The sequence below is a fragment of the Heptranchias perlo genome, chromosome 27 (assembly GCF_035084215.1).
Source record: "Heptranchias perlo isolate sHepPer1 chromosome 27, sHepPer1.hap1, whole genome shotgun sequence".
NCBI lineage: Eukaryota > Metazoa > Chordata > Chondrichthyes > Hexanchiformes > Hexanchidae > Heptranchias > Heptranchias perlo.
The window spans coordinates 28,035,699-28,054,097 of record NC_090351.1 but is presented as its reverse complement, the minus strand read 5'-3'; the positions used below and the strand labels follow the sequence as shown (position 1 = coordinate 28,054,097).

General features: G+C 43.9%; 1 protein-coding gene across 2 annotated transcripts in view; it reads left to right on the top strand.

Moving 5' to 3' along the window:
- LOC137344490 (C4b-binding protein alpha chain-like) overlaps positions 1-18,399 on the top strand; it is a 60,627-nt gene that overhangs the window by 36,876 nt on the left and 5,352 nt on the right. For both annotated transcript variants that reach the window (XM_068007514.1, XM_068007513.1), the window contains 3 exons: positions 6,655-6,840; positions 8,725-8,754; positions 11,588-11,617. In XM_068007514.1, coding sequence (XP_067863615.1) covers positions 6,655-6,840; positions 8,725-8,754; positions 11,588-11,617 — 246 coding nt within the window. The remainder of the gene's footprint in view (positions 1-6,654; positions 6,841-8,724; positions 8,755-11,587; positions 11,618-18,399) is intronic.

Here is an 18,399-nt window from a genome sequence, read left to right as displayed (position 1 = left end):
CCTCCATTACTCTATCAGAGAGTCCTTCTAACCCGCACTTTATATTATTTTTTGTTTCCCATCAGTTTTGGTGCTGGAGAATGGGAAATTTTTCCACTTCTGTCACCCAGTAACAGAGTAAGTGTCAGTGGGAGAACATTTCGGGAACAGCGATCATAATATCATAAGGTTTAGATTAGTAATGGACAAGAACAAGGAGCCATTTAGAGTAAAAATACTTAATTGGTGGAGGGCCAATTTCAGTGGGTTGAGAACAGATCTGGCCTGGGTAAATTGGGATCAAAGATTGGCAGGCAAAATAATGGGCAGCCTTTAAGGAGAAGATGGTTTGGGTACAGTCTAGGTATATTCCCACGAGGGGGAAAGGTAGGGCAACCAAAGCCAGTGCTCCCTGGATGAGAAAAGAGATAGAGAGTCAGATGAAGCAGAAAAAGTGGGTGTATGACAGATGTCAGGTTGATAATACAAGTGAGAACCAGCCTGAATATAGAAAGTACAGAAGAGAAGTGAAAAAAAAATAAGAGGGGCAAAGAGAGAGTATGAGATTAGACTGCCAACTAACATAAATGGGAATCCAAAAGTCTTCTATAGGCATATAATTATAAATGGGTAGTAAGAGAAGGGGTGGGGCCAATTAAGGACCAAAAAGATCAATGCATGGAGGCAGAGAGCTGAGTACTTTGCATCTGTCTTTACCAAGGAAGAAGATATGCCAAAGTCACAGTAAAAGAGGAGGTAGTTGAGATACTGGATAGGCTAAAAATTGATAAAAAGGAGGTATTAGAAAGGCTGGCTGTACTTAAAGTAGATAAGTCACCCGGTCCGGATGGGATGCATCCTCGGTTACTGAGGGAAGTAAGGGTGGAAATTGCAGAGGTGCTGGCCATAATCTTCCAATCATCCTTAAATACGAGGGTGGTGCCAGAGGACTGGAGAATTGCAAATGTTGCAGCCTTGTTCAAAAAAGGGCATAAAGATAAACCCAGGCCAGTCAGTTTAACCTCGTGGTGGGGAAGCTTTTAAAAATGATAATCCTGGACAAAATTAATAGTCGCTTGGACAAGTTTGAATTAATAAAGGAAAGCCAGCACAAATTTGTTAAAGGCAAATCGTGTTTAACTAACTTGATTGAGTTTTTTGATGAGGTAACAGAGAGGGTCGATGAGGGTAATGCTCTTGATGTCGTGTAAATGAACTTTCAAAAGGCGTTTGATAAAATGCCATATAGTTACTTGTCAGCAAAACTGAAGCCCAAAGGGGCAGTGGCAGCATGTATACGAAATTGGATAAGTGACAGGAAACAGAGAGTAGGGTGAACAGTTGTTTTTTGAAATGGAGGAAGGTATACACTGGTGTTCACAAGGGTTGGTACTAGGACCACTGCTTTTTTTGATATATATTAATGACTTGGACTTGGGTGTACAGGGCACAATTTCAAAATTTGCAAATGACACAAAACTTGGAATTGTAGTAAACAGTGAGGAGGATAGTAATAGACTTCAAGAGGACATAGACAGGCTGGTGGAATGGGTGGACACATGGCAGATGAAATTTAACGCAGAGAAGTGGAAGTGATACATTTTTGCAAGAAGAATGAAGAGAGGCAATATAAACTAAATGGTACAATTCTAAATGGGGTGCAGGAGCAGAGAGACCTGGGGGTATATGTGCACAAGTTTTTGAAGGTACCAGGACAGGTTGAGAAAGCGGTTAAAAAAGCATATGGGATCCTGGGCTTTATAATTGGAGAAATAGAGTACAAAAGCAAGGAAGTTATGTTGAACCTTTATAAAACACCGGTTTGGCTACAACTGGAGTATTGTGTCCAATTCTGGGCGCTGCACTTTATAGGATGGATGTGAAGGCCTTAGAGAAGGTGCAGAAAAGATTTACTAGAATGGTTCCGGGGATGAGGGTCTTCAGTTATGTAGATAGACTGGAGAAGCTGGGGTTGTTCTCCTTAGAGCAGAGAAGGTTAAGAGGAGATTTGATACAAGTATTCAAAATCACGAAGGGTTTAGATAAAATAAATATAGAGAAACTGTTCGCATTGGCAGAAGTGTCGAGAACCAAAGGACACAGATTTAAGGTGATTGGCAAAAAAACAAAGGCGACATGAGGAAAAACTTTTTTACGCAGTGACTAGTTATGATCTGGAATACGCTGCCTGAAAGGCTGGTGGAAGCAGATTCAGTCGTGGCTTTCAAAAAGGAATTGGATAAATAGTTGAAGGGGAAAAAATTGCAGTGCTACAGGGAAAGTGCAGGGGAATGGGACTAACTGAATTGTTCTTACAAAGAGCCAGCACAAGCTCGATGGGCCAAATGGCCTCCTTCTGTGGTGTAACTATTCTATAATTCTACAAATGTCATGTAAGATGCTTACATATGGCGATGAAGAGATTTTCATCCTTCCCATTAGTCTGTACTGATACCAAATCGAGACCATGGATGTGAAATGAGAGTGTGTTTTGACTTTGTCTACCATCCAGTTTCTCCCGCTCCCTCTCCCATCAACTCCACTTGGTTCTTTTTTGCTTGTTTGTCATTCTCTTGGGAAATATTACTATGTTGATTAGTTATAGGAACCCAAGTTCGCACTGATATATTTTACACGCGAAGGTAATTGTGATATATTCAGTCTAGACTAAATGATGAAGTGTACAAGCTGCTGTCATGAAACTCCGGTTCTTCCTCATTGGTTCATCTTTCACCTAAAAACAAATAGACTATCCATCCAGATAGTATTGAAGGACTCAGTCCTTTTTAAGACTTTCTATTTTTGCAAAGTCATGTTGCTGTATAGGAGAGGAGAAATGTGTTTTTTATCTTTGTGATCTGTAATCTGTTTGTGGACTGTTACCACAGCAACTACATATCTTGGAACACTAATACAAAGTTTTGTTTTCACAAATGTCAACTTTTGTGAAATTATTCTGTTGCACAATCTCTTTGATTTAACTTCGGACTCTAATCTGTGAAACAGTGGTGATTCTTCAAAATCTTCCCACTCATTTAAGTTAACAATGTAGTTATTGTAGTGCTACAAGTCCCCTGGAGGATTTTGAGATGGGTGTGAAAAAGTTACTTGATAAATTACGTGGACTGAAAACTAACAGATCCTGTGGGCCAGATAGCATATATCAGGTCCAGGCAATTATAGACCCATTAAGCTAACACCAATAGTGGGTAAAGTAATCGATTCCATACTGAATACCTATATAACAATCGTCTAATAAGAGACTGTCGACATGGATTTAGAATATGAAGGCCCCACTTAAAAACCTCCTTGACTTTTGAGAATATTGCAAATAAAGTGGATAGTGTAATTCCCTATTTGGACTTCTGGAAAACCTTTGAGAAGATACCGCATAATTACTGATAATTCCAGTAGTTATGTGGTATCTTCGAAATTTATGGGACTTCAAGACAGGACTTGGGACTGAATAACAAATTGGATAAAAAGTAAGGAATGTGAGTGCAGTGGCAGATTGGATGAAATGGAATACCATAAGAATCAGTGTTTGGAACTCTTATTTTACGACATAAATGACCCTGATGCAGAAACGAATTGTAAGGCTATTAAATGTACAGTTGATATTAAAATAGAGAGAACAATTGGAATGGAGGATGCTGTCTAATCCTTTGCAAAAGTATTTAGACTAGTTATGCAAGTGGAGAAATGGTATGACAGACAAATGCAGGATATTGCATGTTGGCAGAAAGAATGAACAAGATGCATATATATCACAAAGAAAGGATGTGCTCATGGAGCTTTTGAGTGACAGTGGACCTGCAACTGCCAATGTTGACACTTGGGAGAAACAATTAAAAAGCAAATAATTTGTTGAGATATACGGCTAGAAAAGTGTAGCATAAGCCTTTGAGTTTAGGCTGAGGCTTTAAAATGCCGTGGTCAGACCACACTTGGAATACTGAGTACAATTGTGGTTACTACACTTCAAAATGGGGATGCATATGTTAGAGAATGAATTTATTCATGATTAAGTGCTCTATCTGTTCCTCAAAATCACTAAAGTTCTTGACGGTCAAGCATTCGCAGATTTATTAAGTATATAGTACTTGAGCATACCCTTAATCATTTTGTACTTAAAATCACATCGGATGATTGTGGGATACAAATACTTTTTTAGCTCCGTATTCAGGGTAATCAGATCCTTCGAATCCGAATATCTTTCTTGATCACAAATCTAAATGTCCTTATAAGGCACAGTCTATTTACGCCTTGTTCTCATGCAACCACTGCAAGGTGTGTGTGTGTGTGTGTGTGACCAATGGGTAAAGTGATTGACCTGAGCAAAAATGACTCCCTTTGTCAAACATCCAGCTTCTACTTTCTCAGGCTTCTTATCTCTCCTTCCTGAGGTTGCCAATGATTTTCAATTTAGCTTTTAAAGAATTTCTGTTTTCTCTTTCAATGTTCACATCCTGATGAATATGCAGGTGTTACTTCAAGTGTGTTCCTGCTCTCTCTCTCTTTTCTCTCTCTGTCTGTCTGTCCGTCTGTCTGTCTGTGTCTCTCTCTCTCTCTCTCTCTTTCTCTCCCCCTTCTCTCTTTCTCACCCTTCTCTCTGGCTTCCTTCTCTCGCGCTTGCTCTCCTCACCCCTTACTCTTTCTCACACTCCATGCCCCTCCTTCTCTGCCCGCTCACCCTCTCCCTCTGGCCCCCTGCTTGTTCGTTCGCTCCCTACCCCCTGCTCGCTCGCTCTCACCCCCCCGCCCCTGCTCGCGTTCTCTCTCCCCCCGCCCCTGCTCGCGTTCTCTCTCCCCCCGCCCCTGCTCGCGCTCTCTCTCCCCCCGCCCCCGCTCTCTCTCCCCCCGCCCCCGCTCTCTCTCCCCCCGCCCCCGCTCTCTCTCCCCCCGCCCCCGCTCTCTCTCCCCCCGCCCCCGCTCTCTCTCCCCCCGCCCCCGCTCTCTCTCCCCCCGCCCCCGCTCTCTCTCCCCCGCCCCCGCTCTCTCTCTCCCCGCCCCTGCTCGCGCTCTCTCTCCCCCCGCCCCCGCTCTCTCTCCCCCCGCCCCCGCCCCCGCTCTCTCTCCCCCCCGCTCGCGCTCTCTCTCCCCCCCGCTCGCGCTCTCTCTCCCCCCTGCCCCCGCTCGCGCTCTCTCTCCCCCCCGCCCCCGCTCGCGCTCTCTCTCCCCCCCCCGCCCCCGCTCGCGCTCTCTCTCCCCCCCGCCCCCGCTCTCTCTCCCCCTGCCCCCGCTCGCGCTCTCTCTCCCCCGCCCCCGCTCGCGCTCTCTCCCCCCCCGCCCCCGCTCGTGCTCTCTCTCCCCCCCCGCCCCCGCTCGCGCTCTCTCTCCCCCCCCGCCCCCGCTCGCGCTCTCTCTCCCCCCCGCCCCCGCTCGCGCTCTCTCTCCCCCCGCCCCCGCTCGCGCTCTCTCTCCCCCCCGCTCGCGCTCTCTCTCCCCCACCCACGCTCACGCTCTCTCTCCCCCCCGCCCCCGCTCGCGCTCTCTCTCCCCCGCCCCCGCTCGCGCTCTCTCTCCCCCCGCCCACGCTCACGCTCTCTCTCCCCCCGCCCACGCTCGCGCTCTCTCTCCCCCCGCCCACGCTCGCGCTCTCTCTCCCCCCCGCCCACGCTCGCGCTCTCTCCCCCCCGCCCACGCTCGCGCTCTCTCTCCCCCCTGCCCCCGCTCGCGCTCTCTCTCCCCCCCGCCCCCGCTCGCGCTCTCTCTCCCCCCCCGCCCCCGCTCGCGCTCTCTCTCCCCCCGCCCCCGCTCGCGCTCTCTCTCCCCCCCCGCCCCCGCTCGCGCTCTCTCTCCCCCCCCGCCCCCGCTCGCGCTCTCTCTCCCCCCCCGCCCACGCTCGCGCTCTCTCTGCCGCCCCCCCTGCTCGCGCTCTCTGCCCCCCTCCGCTCGCTCGGCCTCACGCTCTTACCCCCTCTCTCTCCTACTCGCTGTCTGGTTCCCCTGCTCTCTGCCCCTTCTCTTGCACACTCCCTGTCGCTCCCTCCAAATGTAACTGTGTCTGTGTGCTGAAGTCAATGTAATGTTAAGTCTATTCTTCCCCATGTCTCCTTACACATCCAATGAGAGGGTTCAAAGATGAGCAAAAAGACTGATACCAAATGCAAAAGGGATGAGCTATGAACAGATTAGAGAAATTCAAGCTTTATAGTCCAGAGAAAAGAAAGTAAAGGGAGGCCTCATTGAAGGAAACTATTAAATAGTACAGATAAGGTATATCCCGAAAATTTTTTCAGGGTAAAGTCAAACTTGCAAAACAAAAATTACTCTACGGATTCTAAATATTTGAAAGTCTACTGGTTAAGATAATGGAGTTCGGCATCAGGGGAGTCAAAAATGCAATTAGCTGCCACGCTGTGTAAGTTGAAGAACTGGATGGTATTTTTTGTTTTTGTCTTGTTTTGTGTTACGGAATTCAAGACTCTCCACTCATTTATATCACCCTCTGTATATTTCTAAGGAGTTTCTGTGCTTCAGTGAGCAAATAGTGTTATTTCCCCCATTCATTTCCATCAATCCACTTTTAAGACGGAAGCAAGACCCTGTATATTACTTCAAAAATAAAATGCTGCAGATGCTGGAAATCTGAAATAAAAACAGAAATGCTGGAGTAGCTCAGCAAGTCAGCATATTACTTAGTGGAAACTAATGCATTGCTCTTTTTGGCAGCTGTTAAATGTCTTCGTCCTGAAGACCCTGCAAATTGTCAAATAATGGCAGGCCTTGGACCTACATACAAATATCGGGAGACAATCACCTACTGCTGTACTAAAGGTTTTGAAATGATTGGAGAGAGTGTCATTTTCTGTAGTGAAAATAGCACATTTGTGCCACGGCCACCTACCTGTGAACCACGTGAGTAACCATTTCTTGAGCTTGAGGATCAAACCAAACGATGTGGGTGGAACTTTATTCAAGTCTGTTAAAACTATAAATGTCTCAATGTCATGTGGATTTTTTTCCCCAATTGACATTGGCACATCGACCTATTTCTTCCTTCTCACTCCTACAATGAGTTTTTTATCGAATGAAAATTGAATATTTTCGAATGGCCTAATCAGCAAAGGAAACTTAATGGTTGAATGCCGACACGGATCCCATTTAAAATACAAGGTTTTATAGTCACAAACACATGCGTGTATATTTATTTCATTGAGGAACTGATGGAATCATAGAATTTTACAACATGGAAGGAGTCTATTGAGCCCCTTGGGCCAGTGTCAGTTCACTGGAAAAGCTAATTACTTTGACTGTTTAACCTACCCTTTCTCCATACTTTTTCTTTTTCAAAATATTTATCCGCTATTATCGATTCTTCTTTCATCTCTGTTTCTGGTATGGCATTCCAACTCTGCAGTAATAATAAAAAATAACTCCTAAACTCTCCCTTTGTTCTTTTGGTGATATTGAATTTATGCCCTCGAGTTACTGATTCAGTCACCAGTGGAACTAGTTTTACCCTATTTATCTGATCAAACCTCTTCATAATTTTGAACAGTTCTTTCACATCTCCTTTTGCCCTTCTCTGTTCTAATGAAAAGATCCTTAGTTTCCGTGGTGTCTCCTTATAATTAAATTGTTACTGAATTAGTGAGTAGAAATTTCCCACACATATTACAAATACAGAGAAGGTTCCTCACAAAGTTATATGTTATGAACCCAAATCATCGGAAGTCCAGGAACACTCAAAACAACATGTTGCAACGGAATCAAAACAATCCACAGAGGCTCCATTATTAGGCTCCATCGTAGAACCATTGAAGTTTGCAACACGTATTTGCAGAGGAACAGTAGAAGATTAGTGAGCTTCTCCTTTAACACAGTGATGGTTCAAGACATTCATTGCCCTGATATGTCAGTATTATCCAGTGACACTGATCCCACCATCCAAATTATACATCCCAACAACATGTGACTGTGTCCAATTGTATTATTACCACAGGCACTGATTTTGTCAGTGGAAAATAGTGCAGAATTCTCATTGGGTAAAACAATGGCACAAATGCTTTTTTTAAGAAGTCACTTTGTAGCATACCTGGTACAACGATTTGAAGTATTTGAATTGCCAATGCAATGGATCGTATGTGGAATTAATAAGCATAGTTATAGGTACGATTCCAAGGAACAGGTACTTTTCAGTTGAACACAGGTCTACCTTAAATGATTTTAGGTGTTGTGAAATTGGAGGCCCTGTGGATGATTGCAGTTGCCTTTAGAACAGAAAACTCCCTCCACTTGAATGCTTTGAACACTTCATTTTGAACATCAGTCCTTGAGTGATCTGGGTTACTAAATTGTCCTTTGAGGACCCCAAACATTTGCTCTGTGATTTGATCATTGTGGTTTAAGTGCCTGATTATACAGGTGTTTATTGGCTGTTTTCTTGTATAATGTGATCATGAGCTATGTTTTTCGGCTCCAGTCATGACGCCCCAAAAAATAGCTTTTTAAACTCCTATAGTAATAATTAAGCATGAAATGTTTGATTATGTTTTATAGCAATTGTTCTCAAACTGTTTCAGATCACGTCCCACCTAAAACTTCTTTTGCACCCCACTAAGCAATAAGTGCGATAAACGATGCTCATCTGCCAGAACACGAAAGAAGTTCTAAGTCGAGCATTGCCCTTACTTGGTTTATCCATGTGGATGGCTCACTGTTTGCAAAACCTTTTTATTTATAGTAATAGTTTCCCTTGTGAGTTGGGTGATTAACTTTTCTGTTGTTTCTCACACACAGGTATTGTCCCCACTACCACGATTATCACTGGTAGGTATATTGTTTTGACTTAATAGAGTACATTAAGTTTCAATTTAATTTGTACCTGGCCCATACTTTGAGACGCACTCTTTTAGATGCTGTTCTCTTCTGAGTCAGTTGAACAATTTTATATTTTCCCTCCCATTAGCAGCAAATCCATCATAATTACTACTACTCCTACTGCCAGTAGATATTTGCTCTGACTTAATTGGGTTCTTTACATTGTGCTGTTAAACATTCATTCATTCATACTTATTGATAATGTAAAGGAGGCTGCTAAAACTCTTGGATGTTATGTTATGTCATGTACAATGCAAAGTTACCCTGTAAGTGTACAGGGAATAGGTCACATTCACTATTAAAGAAAAGGAAAACTGTAGACACCTTAGCTCACATTTCATCAGAATGTTGTTCCAGAAGCTTTGTACACTTTTAGAAAATATGAATTTGTTCTTCATAGTACTATTTATTAAGGGTTTTGTAAAAAAAAATCTGTATTATCTGGCATTTCAATTCGAATTTGACACCAAAATATGAGATTATGCTAAATCCAATAAGCAGTGTGAAAATTGCTAATCTCCCAGGTGTGTACCTTTTGCAAAGACTGACAATAGAGCAAGTATAGCTGTGGACCACAGGGGACATGGTCCACTTATAGGAATTGCTGTTAAATAGAGACAACTATTTTATCAAAACCCAAAACAGGCACAAAAGATTTGAGTTTTTGAAAGTGAATGAATGGGATTTGGTAGTTGTATTTTCAGATCAGAGGGGGCAATGGGGCCGAGAATAGCAATGGAAAAAGACTGAGCATGGAGCCAGCAAACATAAGATATGATAGTTGTTGGTTGGAATTATGAGAGATGCTAAACTCTGCCTTCAAAGGAAGTTAATAAATTTGGAGTAATCTTTCATAAACTGAGAACTTAGCAATATCTGGTTCATAATCTTTGCACTTGTGAAGTTGATTTTAAAATCTTGCAAAATTACAGGAAGTAAGATTGCAGCTTTTTCGTATATAGTTTACTGCTGTTAATTCAAAGTAGGCTCATTTGAATTATTAAATAATTTGGATGTTTTAATGCAAAAAGATACTTCACATCAGACTATACCGGTATGATTTTCGGTTGAATTTATAGGATCATAATGTGTATATTCTGTCTATTGTGTACTTCCTGTGGTCATATTTCTGCACCTAGGTACAATAATAGCACCTACAGTGACCAGTCAAGGTGGAAAGACTGAGCAACATTCCCATACAATCCATGGCAATGTGCAACAGTTTATTTTTTTCTTTCAAATTATCCAGTTAGTCCAAAATAAAGACTTAAATAATAAGACTAATAAGTCTTGCTGCAACTTATAAGGGCCTTAGTGAGACCACACCTGGAGTACTGTGTACAGTTTTGGTCTCCTTATCTAAGGAAGGATATACTTTCCTTAGAGGCGGTGCAACGAAGGTTCACTAGATTGATTCCTGGGATGACAGGGTTGTCCTACGAGGAGAAATTGAGTCGAATGGGCCTATACTGTCTGGAGTTTAGAAGAATGAAAGGTGATCTCATTGAAACATATAAGATTCTGAGATGGTTAGATGCTGAGAGGCTGTTTCCTCTGGCTGGAGAGACTAGAACTAGGGAGCATAGTCTCAGGATAAGGGGTCAGACATTTTAGACTGAGATGAGGAGGAATTTCTTCACTCAGAGCGTTGTGAATCTTTGGAATTCTCTACCTCAGAGGGTTGTGGATGCTGAGTTGTGGAGTATGTTCAAGGCTGAGATTGATAGATTTTTGGTCTCTAGGGGAATCAAGGGATATGGGGGTTGGGCAGTAAAGTGGAGTTGAGGTCGAAGATCAGCCATGATCTTATTGAATGGTGGAGTAGGCTCGAGTATGGCCTACTCTTGCTCCTATTTCTTATGTTCTTATAACAACTTTGCTTCCCATCTCCTTCAAATGTTTTCCTGTACTGGCCAGGAATCAAACACAGCCTTCCATTTGAAAAGCAAAAATTCTCCTGCTGAAACATCAATGCCCCCAAAATGTAGTCATCAACTTTTTATCTTGTATCGATGTTTCTGAAGGTACAGGAATGTGACAGCAGACATCTTAGGTTCAATTTGAACCTCTGGCAGAGAACACCGGTGAAGTGTTTATGGAATTTTACTGCGTGCAAATTGGTTGCCTTGTTTGCTCACATAACAACAGTGACTACACTTCAAATGTAACTAATTGGCTGTAAAGTGCTTTGAGTCGTCCTGACGACATGAAAGGTGCTATATAAATGCAAATTTGTTATTTCCACCTTGGGATTAGAAATATCAAACCCTGTGTTTGAATGAATGTTTGTTTTTGAAGTTTTCTCGGCTAGGGAAGTATTGGGCTCAATTTACTAGTTTCTAAATCAGTCTTCAGTTATTATGTACAATCTGTTGATTATAGATCAGAAAGTGTTAATTTGCATTGGTGTCAAAGGGCCATAGTCATGTTTTTCATAGGAAGACAAATGACACCATTAGTGACCAGACAAGACTAAGAGGAGAGAGAAAATAAATCACTTCCCACCGTTCTTTTACTTATATTTCCTTTGACATTTTTCCTTTTGCAAAGTTTGATCACTCTTTGTTATCGATATCTCTAATTTAACTTGAACATAATTAAGTGTTGTCCTTATCTCTTCTGCCCTGTGGTAAAGGAGTTAAAGAGCTGTCCCCTTTGACAAAAGTAGGGAGACTTGTTACTCTTGTGATTAAAGGATTCACCTGCCCTATGCTGTCCATTATGTACATTGTGAATTTGTTTATAATCAATTTAAAGGCTTCTTTTTTGTTTAATCCCACAGCAACAGGTGGATATGTCGGAACAAATGTTGGTGAGTATGGAAAACTGGGTAGTACAAGTTTTTGTTGAGAGACTTACAAATGATCAATGTACATTTTTGTTTTTAACATTTTCTGATGATTTAAAAACTAGATGGAAATTGCAAACTGACATAAAATTCCAAATATGCAAGATAATAAGTATATAAATCTTCATTTGGGATGCTCATTTTGCTGCTCTATATTAAGCATTGGCAGTTTAATGGTATTTACTGCATAGCTGGATACTTATTTTTACCATCTTTGTCAACAAAATTCCCAATTGTACCGCAAATAGTTCCTGCTCGTTGCACATAATCACTGGACCGAATGGCCATGGAACCTTGCTCTTTGCATTTTAACTGTGACCCAAATAGGTTTGCAAATATGAATATATAATACTACAAGGGAGTTGGGACATTGTATTCACTATTTATTTCAGTTAAGCCTTCTGCTTTGATTCCAGCAGTTTTATTAATCCTGCTCATTGTCTCTAGACTTTCTCCACACTCCTGCCATGTTAATTTAAATCTCTCCCTAATGCTCCATTTGCCCTCTCCACAAGGACACTGGTGCCATTTCAATTCAGGTGAAAGCCATCCTTTTAGTTAACTGTCCCTTGTTCCAGAACTTTTTCTAATGGCCCAAGAATGTGAACCCTTCTCTCCTCACCAGTCCTGCAGGCACATGTTGATCGATGCTAATCTTCCTCTTCTTAAGCTGTTCAGCACATGGCATGGGAAGCAGTGCAGAGATTATTATTATTGTACCTTTTATTTTTCATCTTTGTGCCTAACTCCTTCTATCTGTGTAATTGGTGCCAATGTGGACCATGACTTTTGACTTCTTTGCCTCCCTTTCCAGAAGTTTTTCCACCTATTCGTTATGTCCTTCATCCTGACATCAAGGAGGCAAAATACCATTCAGAACTCGAGCCACAATTGCAAAAATGGCTTTCTGTACCCCTGCCAATAGACTCCTCCACTGCTACCACTCTTTATCCTTGTAATCTACCTGCCCCTCATTCCCCTGGGCAGTCCATTTCTCCTTGGTGCCACAATGCTAGTCAGGACCACCCTCCTCTGAGTCACTATCACTGTCCACCATTCACCTCATATTTGTCCAACAATAAGTATCTAGTGGAGAGTTCCAATAACTCAGGAGTTCCCTGCACCTATGAATCCAGTCTTCCACTGCAGTTCCCTGCAGGTGGTCACCCACTTCTCTCTTTCCACATTATCTCTGTATTCTGAAGTTCCTGGCACTAACTCTTGGGTGGCCACATTCTGGAGAGGATGATCTAGAAACCCTTCAACCTCCCTGATGCTTCAGAGTGTGGCCAAATATGAATACATATTACTACAAGGGAGTTAAGCCATTGGTAGTTGTTTACACTTGGACTTCATTGCATTTAATTAAATTAAACAATAATATGACCAAACCATATGGGCTGCCTTTCCCAGCTCAGGAGTAGAATTTCCAGCGAAAAGTTAAATATTGATATAATTTATAAATATGTAAGGCAGAAGGGGACAAGGTGTTCAGCTCAGATGGACTGAACAATTAAATCAGTTATCCTGATAATATCTTTAAGGAGTCAGGATTGGAGAAGAGTGAGTGTAATGGCAGTTTATGAAAAGATGCCTGAAGATAACTCTGAGAGCTACAAGCAGGTAAAACATTGGCGGGAATTGTAAAGGAGAGTAAAATGAAGTAACTAAAGAAATGTGGACTAATGATAGTTTTATGGGAGAGAGATTGTGCCTGAAAAATTTATTGAAGTTCTTCAAAGAAATAACAGACCTAGTGGACCAGAGTTCAGTTAGCGTTATAAATTTAGGTTTTTGCTAAACTTTACACAGTGCCACACAAGAAATTGCTGAATGAAGTTGGAATAGTGGGGTGGGGAGGCTGGGGAAGGGACCTTCTGAAGTGCACTATCCCCATATTCCTTGATGTCTTTAATATCTAGCAATCTATCGATCTCTGTTTTGAATGTACCTCAATAACTGAGCCTCCACAGCCCTCTGGGGTAGAGAATTCCAAAGATTCACATCTTCTGAGTGAAGAAATTTCTCCTCATCTCAATCCTAAATGGCCTACCCCTTATTCTAAGACTGTTATCCCTGGTTCTAGACTCCCCTGCCAGTAGAAACATCCTCCCTGCATCTACCCTGTCGAGCCCTGTAAGAATTTTGTATGTTTCAATGAGATCACCTCTCATTCTTTGAAACTGTATAGAATAGAGACCTAGGGCTCGATATTAGCAGGGCGGCGGGTTCTCAGCGGGGGGTCGACTGGGCGCGTGGGTAACACGCCCGGTGAAATCAGTGTGCTCCGCATGGAATCGCAGGCTAGTTGGAGCCACTTACCTGTGCTTCTGGGTTTCCCGCTGGAAAGCTGCGTGGCGGGCGGACTGCGCACGCGCAGCAAGGTCTGTCAGCTGGAGGAGCCCTATTTAAAGGGGCAGTCCTCCACTGACTGATGCGGCAGAAAATAGGAAAAATTACAGCATGGAGCAGCCCAGGGGGAAGGCTGCTCCCAGGTTTAATGATCCCTCACTCACGGCGGGCGGGAGGAAGCGGCCTGCCTCTGCCACCAAGAAGGCCTGGCTTGAGGTGGCAGAGAAGGTCACCTGCACCACCAACATATCGCCCACCTGCATACAGTGCAGGAGGCGCTCCAATGACCTAAGTAGGTCAGCCGAAGTGAGTACACTTACTCATTCCCCTACACTCCGTCTGCCACATCACCGCCCCCACCCCACATCTCCTTCTGCACTGCCAACACTACTCTGTCACATCACCCCTCACACCCACTCAAAGCTCATCCTCATCTTACCTGCATTTACTCACCTCGCCAGTACTCACCCCACCACTACCACTCAACCCAATCCTCATTCAATCTCATGGCTCTATCTCATACTCACCCTCTCATGCATCTCTTTCAGGGTCAGCCTCACTCAACCTGCCACTACGTGTGCTGCTGCCACAGGGCATGCATCACATATGTGCAGCAGGAAGCATAAGGCAAACGTGTCGTGAGCATGAAGGGTGTTTGAGGGTTTGTCATGGTTATTACTTCTATTTAATTTCTGATCAACACACATAACATATATTGTCACCACCACTGCCACGTCTTTGCGAATCTTGTCTGGTTTGTGCAATATTTGTCCTGAGGATCACTATGAAGACCCACAACTGATGCCACCCATTGTGTCACTGCAGAGTGAGTGTAGGTGTATTTGCAGGGCTCTTTTGTGCAGACGACTGAGAGACGTCGGCGATGTCCCCGGTGGCACCCTGGAAGGATGCGGAGGAGAAGTTGTTGAGGGCAGTGGTGACTTTGACAGCGACAGGTAAGAAGATGGTGCTCGGGCCAGCCGGGAGCAGCTCGGCATGAAGGAGGCTGCAGATGTCCACGACTACATGTCGAGTGACTCTGAGCCTCCATGTGCACTGCTGCTCAGAGGGGTCCAGGAAGCTGAGCCTCGGTCTGTGGACCCTGTGGCAAGGGTAGTGCCCTCTGCGACGCATCTCTCTCTGCCGTTGCCCTCCCTCCTGCTGTGCAGGTGGATGTGTCACAGCACTGTGTTGTGGAGCTCCATGTGTCAGAGGTGGACGGCGTGGCCGGCGAGGCTGGTGATGCTGTTCGCCCTCCAAGGAGGTCATGACTGCAGCTACGGCAGCCTCCATCTGGCAGATGTACATTTGAGGGGGTTCGCAAGGTAGGTAAATGTGTCCGCACTCTGGGGTTGAGGTTGCAAGTTTGTGAATTTTATTATTAGGAGGAGGGTGGTGGAGGCCAAAATTTGTCCAAAGTGACAGAGTGGCCTCCTGCAATGAGTGAGGGTCTCCCACCCCTCCCCCACAACTGTCAAATGGACCTTTGCAGCTGCCACAGGCTGGTGGCAGTGCACACGGAGGCTCAGAGTCACTCGACATGTAGTCGTGGACATCTGCAGCCTCCTTCATGCCGAGCTGCTCCCGGCTGGCCCGAGTACCATCTTCTTACCTGTTGCTGTCAAAGTCACCACTGCCCTCAACAACTTCTCCTCCGCATCCTTCCAGGGTGCCACCGGGGACATCGCCGTTGTCTCTCAGTCGTCTGCACAAAAGAGCCCTGCAAATACACCTACACCCACTCTGCAGTGACACAATGGGTGGCATCAGGTGTGGGTCTTCATTGTGATCCTCAGGAAAGGGCATTATTGCACAAACCAGACAAGATTCGCAAAGACGTGGCAGTAGTGGTGACTATATAATATGTAATGTGAGTTGATCAGAAATTAAATATAAGTAAAAACCATGACAAACCCTCAAACACCCTTGTGCATCCCCTTCATGCTCACGACACGTTTGCCTTACGCTGCCTACTGCACATCTGTGATGCATGCCCTGTGGCTGCAGCACAGGTAGTGGCAGGTTGAGTGAGGCTGACCGTGAAAGAGATGCACGAGAGGGTGAGTATGAGATAGAGCCATGAGATTGTATGAGGATTGGGTTGAGTGGTAGTGGCGGGATGAGTACTGGCGAGGTGAGTAAGTGCAGGTAAGATGAGGATGAGCTTTGAGTGGGTGTGAGGAGTGATGTGATAGAGTAGTGTTGGCAGTGCAGAAGGAGATGTGGGGTGGGGGGCGGTGATGTGGCGGACGGAGTGTAGGGGAAAGAGTAAGTGTACTCACTTTGGCTGACCTACTTAGGTCGTTGCAGCGCCTCCTGCACTGTATGCAGGTGCGCGATATGTTGGTGGTGCCAGAGGCAGGCCGCTTCCTCCCGCCCGCCGGGGGTAAGATCTTTGTCCTCCCCCTCCTCCTCACCCTATCCAGTAAGAGCTGGAGTGAGGCATCATTAAACCTGGGAGCAGCCTTCCCCCTGGGCTGCTCCATGTTGTAATTTTTCCTATTTCTTGCAGCATCTGTCAGTGGGGGACTGCCCCTTTAAATAGAGCTCCTCCAGCTGACAGACCTTACTGCGCATGCGCAGCCCGCCCGCCGCGCAGCTCAGCAGCGGGGAACCCGGAACAACAGGTAAGTGGATCCAATTAGCCTGCGATTGCGTTCGGGGCGGACTGATTTCACCAGGCATGTTACCCACGTGCCCAATCGCCCCCCCCCGCCGCGAACCCTCCGCCCTGGTAATATCGGGCCCAAAGTATTTGTTTAATTTCTTTGCCATTTCTTTATTCCCCATTATAAATTCTCCCTTCTCTGCCTGTAAGGGACCCATATTTGCCTTCGCCAGTCTTTTTTTCCTTTTTACATACCTTTAGAAGCTTTTGCAGTCCGTTTTTATGTTTCTCGCTAATTTACTCTCGTATTCTATTTTCCCTTTCTTTATCAATTTCTTGGTCCTCCTTTGCTGAATTCTAAAATCTCCCAATCCTCAGGCTTACTGTTTTTTTCTGGCAACTTTATATGCCTCTTCCTTTGATTTAATACTATTTTTAATTTCTCTTAGCCACAGTTGTACCACTTTTCCTGTTGGGTTTTTTTGCCTTAAAGGAATATATATTTGTTGCAAATTATGTATTAATTCTTTAAAAGCTAGCCATTGTCTGTCTACCGTCATACCTTTTAATGTAGTTCCCTAATCAACCACAGCCAACTTGCACCTCGTACCTTCGTAGTTTCCTTTGTTTAGATTTAAGACCCTAGTTTCGGATTGAACTACATCACTTTCAAACTTAATGAAGAATTCTATCGTATTATGGTCACTCTTCCCTAAGGGCTCCTTTTAACAAGATTATTAATTAACCCTTTCTCATTGCACACTATTAGATCTAAAATAGCCTGTTACTGAGTTGGTTCCTCAACATACTGATCTAGAAAACCATCTCGTATATACTGCAGGAATTCGTCCTCCATGGTATTAGTGCTAATTAGAGGGTAGATAATTGAAGTTATTAAAGTAATGACAGGACTGGACTCAGTCAGGTTTTTTTTGACGGATAGGGATGGAAGGACTAGATTACATGTATGTAAAATGCGAAGTTTTAAATTAGATACCATGGTGGAAGCATTTATTTTCACAAAATGATCCGCCTTTGAAACAGATACTTGAACATATGGTGGAATGAGATTTGCTACAGTACTTTAAAAGGCAACTTGACAGGTTCCTGAGTGAAGATGACATTTCCAGTTATCGAGGGCAAGTTGCTTGTTAGTCTGCAACTCCTCATAATCCTAGCTATCACGGTCTCCTGGAGCTTTCCTTAATTGCCTTTGGGAGTTGCAGAGGAATTTGAGTGTTTCCTGAATTGGCTGCAGGATCTTTCTCTCTTGCTTTCCCCAGATGATTACATGGTTAGAGGGTAGGTTAGTGGTAAGCTTGGTTGCACCATGTCTGGATGGTGTGGGCTTAATGGTCTTTTCCTGCACATCTTTTCATATATTGGAATTCAAGATTATAAGAGGCATAGATAAATTAAACCCTAATAGTTTCAACATATCAGAAATTCTACATCAAGAGACTCGAGTTGAGGAGAGAGAGAAGGTGAACCGGCATTTTAAATTTCACTATTCTATACAGAACATGGTAATTATAACTCCGGTTGCTGAGGAAGCTGGTGCAGGATAGTGTATGCAAATTCAAGAGGAAATTGGATGAATGTTTGGCAGAAAACATACTTAAGGGGTATGAAAAATAGAAAGGAATATAATATTTTTCAAACCTTGGACTGGCCAGATAGTCCGCAATGATCTTTTGTTGTCCTGTACATTCTTATGCTCCTGTACATTCTTATGCTCCTGTACAGTATAGGCTCCTATATTATGGATAGCACTAAATCATTAAAA